This window comes from Diceros bicornis, chromosome 14 (genome assembly GCF_020826845.1).
Source record: "Diceros bicornis minor isolate mBicDic1 chromosome 14, mDicBic1.mat.cur, whole genome shotgun sequence".
Classification (NCBI taxonomy): domain Eukaryota; kingdom Metazoa; phylum Chordata; class Mammalia; order Perissodactyla; family Rhinocerotidae; genus Diceros; species Diceros bicornis.
This window is the reverse complement of record NC_080753.1, coordinates 42,771,978-42,787,992: the sequence shown is the minus strand read 5'-3', so window position 1 is coordinate 42,787,992 and position 16,015 is coordinate 42,771,978. Positions and strand designations below refer to the sequence as shown.

At 37.5% G+C, this 16,015-nt stretch overlaps 1 protein-coding gene across 4 annotated transcripts in view; it reads left to right on the top strand.

Moving 5' to 3' along the window:
* Positions 1–16,015, top strand: part of CARMIL1 (capping protein regulator and myosin 1 linker 1) — a 318,049-nt gene that overhangs the window by 221,591 nt on the left and 80,443 nt on the right. For all 4 annotated transcript variants that reach the window (XM_058555125.1, XM_058555128.1, XM_058555127.1 and 1 more), the window contains 2 exons: positions 5,460–5,558; positions 15,687–15,815. In XM_058555125.1, the coding sequence (XP_058411108.1) occupies positions 5,460–5,558; positions 15,687–15,815 (228 nt within the window). The remainder of the gene's footprint in view (positions 1–5,459; positions 5,559–15,686; positions 15,816–16,015) is intronic.

Here is a 16,015-nt window from a genome sequence, read left to right as displayed (position 1 = left end):
TAAATTTGTATAGATTAAAACCTTCAATCCATTCCTCCCTAGTAGCTGTAGGGATAAAGCCTGGTCTCCTTAACTTAGCATGACATTCTGCCCAGAATGTCTCCTATCCACCTCCAACTTCATCTCTTACCAACACTTACTCTTTGTTTTGCTCTACCTCTGGGAACTTGTTAGAAATGCAAATTCTTAGGCCTCAGAAAGTGGAGTGGGATTTAGCAATCTGTTTTTACAAGCTCATCTGGTGATTCTAAAGTTTTAGAATTACTGCTCTAATCTAGATGATACTCATACTTTCCCCACTACCATTGAAGATTGAAATCAAGTGTCTGCTCATCCAGGAAGACTCCTCAAACCTCCTTTTTTCCCCTAGGTAGGTGATCTTCTCAGAGTTGCCTGTGCCTCTCCCTGTCACTGGCCTTGTGACACTGTTTTAAGTTACCTGCCTCCATATTTTTCTCCCAGTGACTTGTGAGCTCCCTGAAGGCAGAGGCTATGTATTTTTCATCTTTTTTATTCTCAGCAGCTAGCACAGTGCCTGGCATGCGTGCTTGGATGCCCCTTAGATGTTGTTGAATAAAAGGGAATAAGATTGGGGGCGGAGGGGAGGGAAAGCTGTGATGTGGCAAAAGAAATCATCTGAGATTTGGATTCAGAAGATCTGACTAAATCAAACTCTTCCCGGCTTTGTAACTTCAATAAGCTACTTAATTTTTCTGAACTTTACTTTCTCTGTCTATATAAAAAATAAACCCATATAATAACTATGTTTAGCTGACACTTAACATATAGTTCTTACTGGGTGCCTGACATTATTTTAAATGCTTTACTTAAATTAACACCTGTAATCTTTAAAATAAACCCATGAGATAGGTTCTGTTATATCCCCATTTTACTGATAAGGAAAGAGTGATTAAGTAATTTTTCCTAAGGTAGCCGTGAGGATCAAACAAAGTAGTATATGTGAAAAGCAGTTTGTAAGCCATAAAGCAACATACAAATGTTAGATATCTTTATAGTTTCTTAAAGGATATTAGTCAGTTTATAACAAAAGACATATTTTAGAGAAACCAGGTTTCTGGTTTCAGATTTGACATGTAAAGAGTTGGGAAGTCATCACTCCCATCTTCACAACAAGAAAAAAGGCTCAACAAACAGAAAATAAGTGACTTTTCTTAGATCCATCACAGAATTGAGGTTATAAAGCAGACTGTCACCCTAGAAACTGGAGAGATGGGAATAGAGGGAATCACAGTGGATCAAAGCCAAGATCAGCTCATCAGGAGCAGAAGCCAGTGGAGCCAGTAACTCAGAGGAATGCTTAAACAGGAATTGACGAATTGCTGGAGGCTTAATGTGGACTAGTTTAAGAGATAAAAACTCCTAGGGATCCAGTCTTAGGGAGGCCCCTGGCCCTTTAATGAGTTTTACCTCCAAGAGTCCCACCAAGTTATCACAGTAAAGAATGGAGAAAAATCCTTTCATGTTTCTGGCAGGGGAAAGGGAAAAAGTAACCATTTTGAAATACACCCATTGCATTCTGTTCTCCATAACCAAGGCCTACCCTCAAGGGAAATTACACTATCAGAGCCTTATCTGACCAATCAGAAGACAATTAGACAACTATAGCCCCTTCTAGCCTTCCTGTTTCACATAAGGAAGGGGAAAAAAAGGCCAAGAAACACTTGTGAAGGTCACAGCCCAGGGACTCGGGCCCACTAAAAAAACCCCCTAGATTTAATCATAAGATTACAGAATGCTTCCCCCTCCCTAACACCTTACCACCACATCAAGTATAATAACAGTGGGTTACAACCGAGCAAAGCTGTAAGATACTCTATTTAAGAAGGATTTTCTAAGGAAATCCCAAAACAACAGGGGAGACAAAAACAAGGACACTAGAAGAAATTAAAGCCTTTGGCACATATAGCTACAACAAACATTCAACACAACCCAGCTTCTAGCCAAATTAACATGAAACCTCACACTAAAAACCTGATTACCTCAATTCCTATTACCAGATACACCATATCTGACTTTCAATAAAAAATTACAAGGCATGCTACAAGGCAAGAAAAAACAGTGTGAAGAGACAAAGCAAACATCAGAACCACGCTCAGATATGCCACAGATTTTGGAATTATCAGACAGGGAATTTAAAATAACTATGATTAATATGTTTTGGGCTTGAATGGAAAAAGTGAAAGAAATGCAAGAACAGATAAGTAATGTAGGTAGAGAGGTAGAAATTCTAGCAAAAAATGAAAAGGAAATGCTAGAGATCGAAAACATTGTAACAGAAACAAAAAATGCCTCTTATGAGCTCATCATTGGCCTGGACACAGCTGAGGAAAGAATGATTGAGCTTAAAGATATGTCAATAGAAACTTCCCAAACTGAAATGCAAAGAGAAAAAAAGAATGGGGTAAAAAAAACCGGAACAGAATATCCCGGAACTGTGGGACAATTACAAAAGATTAAACATCCATATAATGGGAATACCAAAAGGAGAAGAAAGAGAAAAGAACAGAAGAGATATTTGAAATAATAAGGGCTGAAAATTTTCCAAAATTAATGACAGACACCAAACCACAGATCCAGGAATCTTAGAAAACACCAAGCAGGATAAATACCAAAAAAAATCTAGATATGTAGACATGTCATATTCAAACTGCACAAAATCAAAGACAAGGAGAAAATCTTGAAAGAAGCCAGAAGAAGAAAACACCTTACATATTAAGAAATAAGGATAAGAATTATATCATAATAATTCTGTATCTTTTTCCTTCAAAAGTAAAGGAGAAGTGAAGAGTTTCTAAGACAGCAGTGTGACATGGGATGAAAGGGAGAAATTGGCCATACTTTATTAACAAGGTACCGGACCACTCGTGAAATGGTACAGTGTTATTTGAAAGTGGACTTGGATTAGTTGTAAATGTATATTGCAAACACTAGGACAACCATGAAACAATTTTAAAAAGTATAATTAATATGCTAAGACAGGAGAGAAAATGCAATTATATACAATACTTAAAACCAGAGAAGGCAGAAAAAGAGGAAAATAAAAGAAGAAACAAAGAACAAATGCTGAGTAAGCAAATATATTAATAATAACATTTGTATTTTTTAAGTGAAAAATTGATGACTTTACAGCTCATAATTTATTGGGTTTTTTTTGTATAATACTTACTATGTTCTTATATAGTCTAGTTTTCATTTTAACAGAACTCTATCCTCCGGAAGAAATATGGCTTTTTAATATTACTCTACTACAGAACAATATTGTTATTTTGTACTCAATCTTCATAATTTTTTTTTAAATACAAGATTCCTTTATTAAAATACAGGTTTTTTGCCTCTTGTGCTGCTGCTATTTTCAGCAGTGAGACTGAAGATGTCAGACTGGCTCTAGACTGTTTCCCAGATAGCTGCTGCCTGGGGTAGTGGCAGACGTGATAATGACACTTTTGCCTCTTCCCTTGCTGTTTGACCTGTGGCAGACCCTCCATCCTTAGCCTCTAGGAGGTGGGTTCTCTGTCCTTGGTCTGGAATGGTTCATGGAAGGAAAGTTTACCCTTTATTCCAAGATGCGAACACTTTCAGTGATGATGTGTACATGACAAACATTGTTCTCCTTCCTTCCACTTGCGTTGACCTTTAGAAATGAGCTTTGAATATTATTCTTTTCCAGAAAATTCCTTCTAGGCTTAGACTGTGAAGCACCATTGGTGCACCTGGGGAAGGTCTGGAAACACGTGGGCCGGCCTTGTGTGCGCCGCCTGTGCATGAGCTGAGCCTCCTGAATAAACAAAACTGGCCCACAGCCAGGGCTTAATGACGCCAAATGTAAAAGAACAAATAACAAGACAAAAGCACCCAAAGCTGGGTGGCAGTCTGTGTCTGTCATCTTTCAGGCTGGAATCTTTTTTTAGCAGAAACATTTTATGTGACGGTAATGTCATCCTTGGAAAGAGATGACTTCTTGGAAAGAGGCAAGGGAAAATTAATGCAATGTAATTTCACGGAATTAATGTGTCACTTTAATGATGTTTCATTTCAGGGATCTTTTTGTTTTTATAATTTCTTCATTTATGTTTAGTAGAGAGGTACACTTTGTTCTGCTTTATGGTTTTCAGGAATGATAGTAATTATAGTCTGTGTTTTAATTGTTCCTAATTGGCATTAAGTAGTAGTCATTTTAGCATATGGAAAATTAAAATGAAAATATAGTAATCCTGAGAGCCTCACAGTTATTAGAAGTTGTTAACCCGGGAACCGTAGTGGCAAATTAAAAGCCAAATGGTTAAGTGGTATTATTAAAAACAAACAAAAACAACAACTGAAAAAAAAATAGATGGCACAATTACCCATCTCAGATTATTTTTTACAAAACATCTTCACAGGTATCCATCATTTCCAGTAGTTAACCCTGCATGTTTTGTTCAATGTATATCTATTGCATATTGTTCTTCTTAAATGCTTTGTTTCAATCTAGTTATCATTTGTACATTTGAAATTTTTTTTTTTTTTTTTTTGGTGAGGAAGATCAGCGCTGAGCTAACATCCATGCCAATTCTCCTCCCTTTGCTGAGGAAGACTGGCCCTGAGCTAACATCCGTGCCAATCTTCCTCCACTTTTTGTGGGACGCCGTCACAGCATGGCCTGACAAGCAGTGCGTCGGTGCATGCCCAGGATCCAAACCTGGGCTGCCAGCAGCAGAGCGCATGCACTTAACCACTATGCCACGGGGCCGGCCCCTGTACATTTGAATTTTTCATGGGAGATTCTCTATGTATAGAAATACAAATTGTCAAGCAACTTCAGGATTTCTAATTTTCTGTGGAAATCCATTTTCTTATTTTCTGTAATTTTGCTAAAATCAGTTCTGTTTTTGAGAAAATATGAGAACCTGGTGAATTAATGAAACTAGTATATGCCTTTGAGTTTACCAGCTTGTATCCTTCAAATTTTGTACCTATTTTCCCCCATAAAATAAAGAATTTTCTAGGTGCTGGTGGATTTTACCACTGGAATAAGGCTAAGAGGTTCAGAGAGTACCATCCATACACCTGGGGGATATTTATTTAACTTCTGAATTGTTTAGTAGTTAAAAATTCACAAAAGAGAAAGATTGCGATTGTGTGCAGGAAAGTGATGAAAAGTCACTAAATGGGGTGTCTAACCCTGCAGGCAATTAAACACTGGCTTATCTTTGTCAACTACTGAGTCACATAAAAATTACTCCTGTTACCTGCAAGCTAAATTTCTAACTGAAAACACCAATAATACATCACAAGGATAGCCAGTTTCCTCATCTCCTAGGTTTTGTGGGGTCAAGTTCCTGGCAGGATGTGTGAATTACTGCTTTGGTTTTAAGTTTAGCAACTGGCTGTTTCACTTACAACTTTACTCCCTGCTGATTCTAATGTGTTCTTGAGAGATACATGTGCTTAATTTCCAGATAGAAAACTATCTGCTCCGGAATCATGAGACTAGAAAATACCTTCAGGAGCAGGCCTACCGCCTCCAGCAGGGCATTGTCACGAGCACCACCCAGCAGGTAAGAGGGCGCCCGTCTTCTCCAGGTACAGTTTTCCCTTCTGCCTAGGTTGAAATGACCCTTTTAAAAGCAAGGGACAGCGGCCGGCCTGGTGGCGTAGCGTTAAGTTCGCGTGCTCTGGTTCGGTGGCCTGTGGGGGTTTGCGGGTTTGGATCCCGGGCCCAGACCTACGCACCACTTATCAGGCCATGCTGTGGCAGGCGTCCCACATATAAAGTAGAGGAAGATGAGGATGGATGTTAACCTAGGGCCAATCTTACTCAGAAAAAAGAGAAGGATTGGCAACAGATGTTAGCTCAGGGCTAATCTTTCTCACACACACACACACACACACACAAAAGCTTAAAAGCAAGGGACAAAAGACTTCTATCATTTGAATCATTCCCAATGGGGCAATAAGAACTTGTTCCTGAGAATGACAGCAAATGTAAGTAGAGTTTAGGGGAAGGTGTAGAGTAAGGAAAATGTAGGCTAATTTTCATGCTAAATATGCACTTTTAATTGTTGATGATTTTGTGCCTTTTAAGATTGTCAGTAAGGTGTATTTTAAGTTTGTATACAAATATTAGGAACCCGTGATTACAGATGATAAAATCTGAGGGTAATCAAATTTGCTGCTTTGGAGACATTCTGTCCCTTTTTCTCTACTCCCTCGCACTTCTATGAGGAGGAAACAAATTCCCAGATTCTTCTGAATAATTAAGAATTTGTTGAATATTAATTAATACTTAAGTGCTGAAGAGAAACTGAAGTGCTTATTTTATTCCTCTTCTCTCTATCCAAGTTCAGAGAGGAAAAAAAAAGAATTATAATAATAAAAAAAAATGTGGAATTTTTTTCTCCAGAAATATCAACCAAAACCGAGGATCATATGATAATTGAGGAAAACCAGTAGCATGTAAAAGCGAGATAAACCAAGAACCGAACTCAGATAATTCAGAGTACAGCAGAAGACTTTAAAAAAAATAAAATTAGTAAGTCCAGTGGGACTTGAAAGAGTATTATGTCCATAAAATAGGAATAGTCAGAGAACAAGAAACAGAGCTTAGTAATTGAAAATATGGCAACTGTAATATAGAATTAAATAAACTGATAGGGCACAAATTAAGCTGTTTCTCTGGAAGAGAGTAGAAGAAATCTTTAGAACATGCAGTAAAAAAGATGAAAAATATGACAGAAAAGTAAGTCAATATGGTGAATAGATTCAAAATGACCAAGAGCTTTCTAATAGGAACTTCAAAATTTAAAAAGACACACAGTAGAAAAATTTAAAAACAGAGAAAATAATAGAAAACCATGTCATGTGGATCTTGGGGTTGCTGTGACTCACTGAAATTGATCCAAATGAGTGGACGGAAGACCCACACCTAGACATATCCTGGTCAGAACACCTAGAATAAAGAAAAAAAATTTAGCGAGTTCCAGAGAGAATAAACAGGCTATCTTACAAGGGTACTAGAACCAATTCTTAGCATCAGTCCCAATTACTGGAAGCAAATAAGGTAATGTCATCAAAGTTCAGAGGGGAATTTATTTTGGACCAAGAATTCTATACCTACCCGTTTTATCAAACCGAGAACAGAATAAAAGTATATTCAGATGTGGACTCAGAAATTTTTTCCCCAATATTCCATATGAAAAAAGTTTTCTGAGGAAATTCTCTAGCATAATACAGAAAATCAAGGAAGTATACAATGTGAGGTGAAAATAAGAAACTGTAGCAGAAATGAAATCATGCAAGTTATAAAAGCTGAAAGAAAGTTTTTAAAAGTCGCCACTTTGGGACAATCTGCTTTGAGCTGCGGGATTAAAAGACATAGGATTATATTTTTTTCCTCTCTGGAACTTGTAATCATAATTCTGTAACTGCATTTTAGTGAGTTTAAAATTTTAATATCAACTTAGACAAGAAGGGAAAACCTAATTATTGTTACATTAAAAAATGTAAATGTTGAAAATCTTAATGTAAAAGTAATGAAACTAAAATTAGGAGTTGAAGAGGGAGAAAGTTGAGTAGTAGTATAATTATGCTAAATTTTCAGTTTTTATTTCATGGAATCAACCTATTTTCTGTAATTTATAAATCAAAAATATAAATATAGGTCTACTATTTAAATTTAAAATGGAAGCCACTGGAAGAATTTAACAAGCAGAGAATTTTCAAAAGTGTGCATCTCAGCAGATTGAGAGGAACTGACCGGTAGGGAAAGTTTTGTTATCTGAGACCATTTTGTATGGTTTGCACTATTTTCTTACCTTGTGCAGATGTCATTTTAATTTTTTTGTTCTTGCTTTTTCTTAAAAGAGAATGAAAGAAAGGTGTCCGTAATAAAAGCCTCATGTATAATATTCCAAGTAGGTAGAACTATATGGACAACCGCATAGATATGCATAGAGATTTGTGAAAAGGTGTTCACCAAAATGTTAATGATGGTAATCTCAGGTGGTGTGATTAGGGGAATTTTATTCTCTTCTGCTTCACAGTCTTGTTTGAATGCTTTACAGTAACCATTTACTATTTATAAAAGAAAAAATAAAGTGATATGTGTTGAGAAACAGAACAATGGTAATTATGAATATTGGTGAAGTAACAGGAAGTTTTGAGAAAGAAAACATTATTTTGGCCTTACCAATGCCTTAAAAATCTAAATTTTTTTCCTGCGAGGGACTACTATTAGCTTATTACTTTATTAGCTTAATACTTTATGGTTTACTGTTATTTCTTTGTTTTAGTGTTTAACATTAAAAGCAACGAGAGTGCTAAAATCCTGCATTGAACCTTTGCCTTGGGTTCCTTTATGAGCTACCGTAATGCAGGCTTTTCTTAATACAATAGCCTTCCAACTTTTTTGTTCATTCACAAGGGATTTTGCCCATCCAAAAAAATTACTGCAGCAACCTTTAGTGCTAACTCTTAAAAGTGAGTTTCCTCTTCTCAATCGAGAGGAAATTGTACACAGGAGGCATATGCGAATGTTTAATTCTGCGGGGATGGCATCATTCTGAATTATTTGAGTCATTATGTAGGTATATTGCCACCTTTTCACTTTGGGGATTTCTTAGGACATTATGATTAGCAGTGTTCAGACTTTAATTGTTTTAGTTGCTTTAGGAGAGATTTATCTCCTTCTTATTGAAGTTTCCAGAAGTCTGAATACAGAAAGAATAGACCCTCTGTGATTAATGCCCCTAGCATCTGCACAGCCAGTCATTCCCAGGTGACACTGAAGGAATTAAAATGTTTTAATGAAACACTGAAGCCTCATAGCTGTTTATGTATTTGTTTTTGTCTCATCTATCTTTGTTTAGGAAAGACCTTTATGAGACGCAACACTCCACCTCTGCTTTTGATCTCTTTTCCATCTCATAAACTCTCTTAATCAGGAGTCAGCAAACTTTTTCGGTAAAAAACCAATAGTAAATATTTTAGGCTTTGCAGCCCGGATGGTCTCCATTGCAACTACTCAGCTCTGCTGCTGTAGAGTGAAAGTGGCCGTAGGCAATATGTACAGGAATGAGCGTGGCTGTTCCAATAAACCTTTATTTATAAAAACAGGCCCAGAATTGCCTGTAGTTTGCCAAACTGCTCTTGAATCTTCTCATCCTTTAAAAAAAATAATAAAAGAGGCAGTTTTATTGCCTAGAGCTATTTACTTAGCACATTCTCTTTCCTTCCTTTCATGTGCAGATTTTTATACTTGCTTTTATGGCTTATTGGCTACCTACTCACTTTGTAACCTTTCCAGATGTGCCCTCTGTCCCTGTCTGTCTACTGAAATGGCTCTCTCAGTGGTCTCCTGGTCACCAAGTCCAGGGGCCTTTTCTTCCTCTTCATCTTTTTATTTATTCATTCTTTCATTCATTCATGCATTTATTTATGAAGATTGGCCCTGAGCTAACATCTGTTGCCAATCTTCCTCCTTTTTTCCTTTTCTCCCCAAAGCCCCAGTAGATGGTTGTATGTCATAGTTGTACATCCTTTTAGTTGCTCTATGTGGGACAGCTTCTCAGCATGGCTTGGTGAGCGGTGAGTATGTCCGCGCCCAGGGTCTGAACCAACAAACCCCAGGCCACCGAAGCAGAACATGTGAACTTAACCACTATGCCACCGGGCTGGCCCCTTTTTAAAAATTTTATCGAGGTCATATATGCTTATAACATTGTATAAATTTCAGGTGTACATTATTGTATTTCAGTTTCTGGACAGACTGCATCATGTTCATCACCAATAGTCTAGTTTTTATCTGTCACCATACTTATGTGCCCCTTTAGGCCTTTCACCCCCCCATCCACTTCCCCTCTGGTAACCACCAATCTGTTCTCCTTATCCATGTGTTTATCTTCTACATATGAGTGAAATCATACAGTGTTTGTCTTTCTCTGTCTGACTTATTTTGCTTAGCATAATACCCTCAAAGTCTATCCATGTTGTTGCAAATGGCATGATTTTGTCTTTTTTTATGGCTGAGTAGTATTCCATTGTATATACCTACATATATATACATATACCACATCTTTATCCATTGGTCTGTTGATGGGCACGTGGGTTGCTTCCACATCTTGGCTATTGTGAATAATGCTGTGATGAACGTAGGGATACATAAATCTCTTTGAATTGTTGATTTCACATTCTTTGGGTAAATACCCATTAGTGGATATACTGGATCATATGGTATTTCTATTTTTAATTTTTTGACAAATCTCCATACTGTTTTCCTTAGTGGCTGCACTAGTTTGCATTCCCAGCAGCAGTGTATGAAGGTTCCCTTTTCTCCACATCCTCTTCAACACTTGTTATTTCTTGTCTTGTTAGTTATAGCCATTCTGATGGGTATAAGGTGATAACTCATTGTAGTTTTGATTTGCATTTCCCTAATAATTAGTGACATTGAACATCTTTTCATGAAAGGAGACAATATAGTGTAGTGGTTAGGAACTTGAGCTCTCAAGTCAGATAACCCAGATCTAAGTACAGGCTCTGCTATGCCCTATCAGTGTGAACTGTTAGTCACTTACTAACCTCTTTAAGCCTTCATTTCTTCATCTGTAAGGTGGGGAAGATGACTCAGAAGGTGCTGTGAGGATTAAATGAAATAATTCATGCAAAGTACTTGGCAATGGAATACTACTCAGCCATAAGAAACGATGAAATCCAGCCATTTGTGACAACATGGATGGACATTGAGGGTGTTATGCGGAGTGAAATAGGTCAGAGGGAGAAGGTCAAATACCGTATGATTTCCTTCATTAAGTAGTAGATAACAACAACAATAAACAAACACATAGAGACAGAGATTGGATTGGTGGTTACCAGAGGGGAAGGGGGGAGGGAGGAGGGCGAAAGGGATAATTCGGCACATGTGTGTGGCGATGGGTTGTAATTAGTATTTGGGTGGTGAACATGATGTAATCTATGCAGAAATAGAAGTATAATGATGTACACCTGAAATTTATACAATGTTATAAACCAATGTTACTGCAATAAACAAAAAATTTTTAAAAAAAACAAAGTACTTGGCTCCTCACCAGTGAAGTTTTGATGTTGGTTGCTGCTCTTATTTTTCTTCTCACAATTATTATTATTGACCACCTCATCTTTCTTAGGACTCACTTCTTGGTCCGTATGATAGTGTGTCATTCTGAATATCTTTCTGCCACTCCTGTGTCTTACCTTCTCCTTTCTACGTGACTCTTTCTCCTTTCATCTTCCAAATGCAGCCATTTTTCTAAGTTTTGTACTTAGTGCTCTTTTCCTTTGGGTATCTCTTCTACTTCTACCATTTTTTAACTCTCTCATCTGTGGATGACTCCTGGATCTATCCCTTCAATTTCTGTTTCTTTCCAGGAAGTCCTGTCTTTTCAACTGCTTGTTCAGCATCTCCACCCAGGTGGCTGAGAATCAGGGTCACTAAGACCAAATTCATTCCTTGGAACTCCTGATTTTAACATTTCTTTCAGTGATATCATCATCACTCTGGATAGAACCCTTGCAGTCATCTTGAATGCCCCATTTGCTTTCCTCATCCAGTAGTCACTATGCCCTGCCCATTTTCCTTTAAAGTCTCTTTTGCCATTATTCTTTTCTTTCCATTTCTACTGCCAGCCCTCTTGCTAAGGTTTTTTTTTTTTATTAACTCCCTCTTACCTCTTCTTATGCAAGTACTACAAGAACTAGTTTATCTGCTTTCTATGTCTCCTTCTGTTTTCTGCAGCTCATATCCTTTGCATCAGTCAGGGAAGCCGAGTCACTATAGGTGTTAGGGGGCAAGGGATTTTTAGACCCTCACAATTCTGGGAGGAGCTGGGGAACAGATGCTCAATGCCTTGTACACTACGTTCAAACTCTAATCCTGTGCCTGAGTCTTATACTATCTTGCCTTAACCTAACATTCCAATCTGATCTCCCACAATGAAGTGCCTCTGTTCCTAGTCAGTTAATAGGCATCACAAGTGTCTGGATATGCCGTTGCTTATGTTCATTCTTTTGCTTAAAATTCCCTTCTCTTGGGGCCAGCCCCATGGCTTAGCGGTTGGGTGCGCGTGCTCCTCTGCTGGCAGCCCGGGTTCGGATCCCGGGCACGCACTGATGCACTGCTTCTCCGGCCATGCTGAGGCCATGTCCCACATACAGCAACTAGAAGGATGTGCAACTATGACATACAACTATCTACTGGGGCTTTGGGGGAGACAAAAACAAGGAGGAGGATTGGCAATAGATGTTAGCTCAGAGCCGGCCTTCCTTGGCAAAAAGAGGAGGATTAGCATGGATGTTAGCTCAGGGCTGATCTTCCTCACAAACAAACAAAAAAAATTTCCCTTCTCTTTTCTCAATCTGTAGAAGTCTTTCAGGACCCAGTTAAAAAGCTACCTTCAGCCTCCACTGGATGTGATCGCTTGGCTGAAATCTTTTAGAACTGTCTATCATTCATTTATTCATTGAATAAACACTTATAAGGGTCTATCATATGGCAGGCACTCTTGTAGGAAATGGAGCTTTGGCAGTGAACAAAATGTGCATGTCCTTGTGTATATTATGTTGCACTTTATATCTTGTACTGTTATTTTGAATATTTATTTCCACTTATAGATTTTTAAGTTGCTTGGTGGCAAAGGGTATATCTTATTCAGGACTGTGTATCATTCAATGCTAGATGTTCAGTATATTTCTCTTGAATTGAATAAAGAAATAGACATGGAGGAAGATAAAATTTTCCATGAATAAGCTATTTGCTGGAACTGAGAACAGTTGTAACAAGTTGCAAGCAACCGAAGATGGCATTTATTACTAACTTGGATTCTATGGCCTGGTATATTTGAAAAAGCCTAAGTAGTCATCAGCAAGTATGATATGAGTTAGTGGTGTGATTTACTCGCCGAAGAAGCCAATTTAACTTGTACCACATTAGTGGAAGTGTAGTTTCTACAATGAGAAAGGCGATAGCCTTGTTTAGCTTACCAGTGCACTCCTGTGTTAACAATCCTTTTTACTGGGGAGTGGGAGAGGGGAGGGGGTTTTTCATGAGTGTCCTAGATGGAAGAGAGAATTCAGAGAAGTGACCTGGGACAGGGAGAGGGTCAGTGACCAAAAAACTGTGTCACTGTAGAATGGTAAAAGGAGCTGGGAATGTTAAGCCTGAAGAAAAAAAGATAGGGAAGAAAAGATAGCTGTGTTTAAACATGTGTAAGACTGTCACATAGAAGAGAGCTTGTGATTGTTCAGGGTGTTCTCAAGGGGAAGACATGGGACCTGTAGGAAGGACATGGGAAGACAGATTGGGACTCAAAATAAAGAAGACCATGTCCGAGGATGACGGAGCACATTTTCTTGGAGGAAAGTGAGCTTCTCAAATGATGGCAGTCAACAGTTTTTCTGGGTTGCCTTAGAAAAATGGAACACTAAGGGGATAGGGTGAAGCTGGGAGGTGAAACTAAAGAGCCAGAGAGCAGTCGTTGACCATGAGGTCTTTGATGGGATAACCCAAGAGATGACAGGCTTTCAGATTGCAATCTCCTTTATTTTTCACATTTGTGTACTTAGGGACTTGAATATGAACTGATAATCACAATCCTTGATTTCTTTTTTTTCCGAATTTTTAATTTGCGCTTTGTTTAATCATGCTGTGTTAAATAGTTTAACTTTTCTGGGCCTTGAGCTCTTTACATATTAGTACAGCATCTGAATGTGATCTGTTGGGCTGTGCTAAACCTTAGCAAGTGCATGTGCAGAAGAATCTTTGAGACTTGTGAGATTTTATGTCTTATTTGAAGAGCTAACTTTTTATGTTTCTTTTGGATGTGATTAAAAAAGTCCCTCTTGAAGACCATTTTGTTGAGTGCCTTTAAACCCTCTCTCCTTGGTGAATGCTTAGTGGCACACGTTTCAGGAGTCTCTTTGGTCTCTCATGATTATTAAAGATGATCAACTTTGAAATGCCACATCTACGTGCCTCTCAACTCAGTCTTTTGTGGCCTCAGATGTGTTATCAGTTCTTTTCTTACTATGTGGTTTATTTTGTCTCTTGAAATTAGGTATTCATTCTTGGTAAGATATGAATTACTGATGACCATTTTTGCTTCAAGAAGTACAGATCAATACAATAGTTAGGATAGTTAGAATTTATATCAATTAAGAAGATTTTTAAAAACATATAGTTAGTTCTCTGCAGGAGAACTGTAAATGCAGGAAGTTAAGATATAATCCCTGCCTAAAGCTTAGATTTTAGTCAGAGAGAGAATGTGGTATGAGAAGCATTATCCATATAACTTTGTTTTCCCTTGGGGAGTTCTGAATAGTTCACTTATGTGGCCTCAGTACATTTTACAGTTATAGGGGCTGTTCTTAACATATATCAATGTTAACATTACTGACCCTTTGTCAACAGAATAGGTCCTTTGAGTGGTGTTATTTTACTGGATTGCCTTCATAATACACTAGAAAAAAGGGGGGGGTAGACGTTATGAACCTGATTTTATAAGAGAGAAAGTTAAGAGTGATGGTGATGCTGCAGCAAGTAGACCCAGGCCCTGCTCAACCCTTAAGTCTTCTAAGCACTGTAGTAAAGTTTCTATTATTGTGGAATTTATGGGGCAAGGAGGGCTGACTTTGGTTTACTATAGTTCTTATATCAAATAATTCAAAATAAATAGAGAAGTGTAAATTTAAATAAACAAGAATATTGCTAGATTGTTAGCTGTGCCAAATGAATTATCAGATGGGTTGGGACTCTTGATATGTAAGGTCTCTGGAGAATTAATAATTTTTTAAGAACGTGAAATGGACAACCTGCAGCTCTGATCAGAATGTTGGGGAAACTTTTAAACCACACTGGGGTTATCTTTTTCTTCAGACTTCTTAACTTTCTTCATGCTTCTCTCTATAAATACAAATATAAAAGAACATAATCTTATCCTTCTGTAATATTTTTTATCTATCACTTCTCTTTAGGTTTTATGTATAAATTCATGGAATAACCAAAGATTATTCAGCTGTAATTAACCTGGGAGATAGGTTATGGAATAGAAACTAGATGTTATTAACTTTATTATTACCTATGTTAATGGAATAAAACCTCAACTTGCTTTTTTTTTTTTTTGGTGGCTATTAATTTATATAGAAAACTACCTGATATAATTGAATTAATTTTTAAAAAAATGTAAACTTCCAGGATGTTCTGGCTTCTATAATATTGAGAGCAACTGGTTGTGGGCATCATTTTGTAGTGATCTGAACAGTCTTAGAGTTACACATTTCATTTATCTGTTTCCTCAGTACCTAGTACTATGTCTGACACGTAGGGGATACTCAATAAAAATTAGTGAAGGAAAGTTACTATTAAGCAAAGTGTTACTGAGTAGCTACAAGATTCTGAATCATCAGTATTCACTTTTGTCCTACATGCTGCATTCCTAAGCCAGGAAAGGTGACCGAAATGCCTTAAATGTTTTTCTGGAGTTAATGTTGCCAAAAGTTTCTTATGTGAGTAGATAAATTAGTAGTTGGCTATAAGCTGCCTTCTCGAAGATTCCACCTAGAAGAAGTTTTCATATCATTCATTCTGTGTTTTCTTCTATCCGAATATCGGCTGTGCTGACTTGGATGCTTGCTGGCATTTTTATGGTGTGGAGCAGATGATTGATAGAATATGTGTGAAAGTACAAGATCATCTCAACTCTTTACGAAATTGTGGGGGAGATGCTGTCCAGGAAGATTTAAAATCAGCAGAAAGGCTCATGCGTGATGCCAAGAACTCTAAAACGGTGAGTTTCACTTCAGGCCATGTTGAGCATCTCATGTAATAAAAAGATTTTTTAGAATTCAATTTTAGAAACTAGTTCCAACTTTCTCTACCTTTCTGCCCAATTCCAAGGTTACTAACAAGTGGCAAAGTGCACTGAATTCATTTTTGCTTCCTTCTTGTACCTGTGCTAATTACGAATAATCAAAACATAGAATAGAA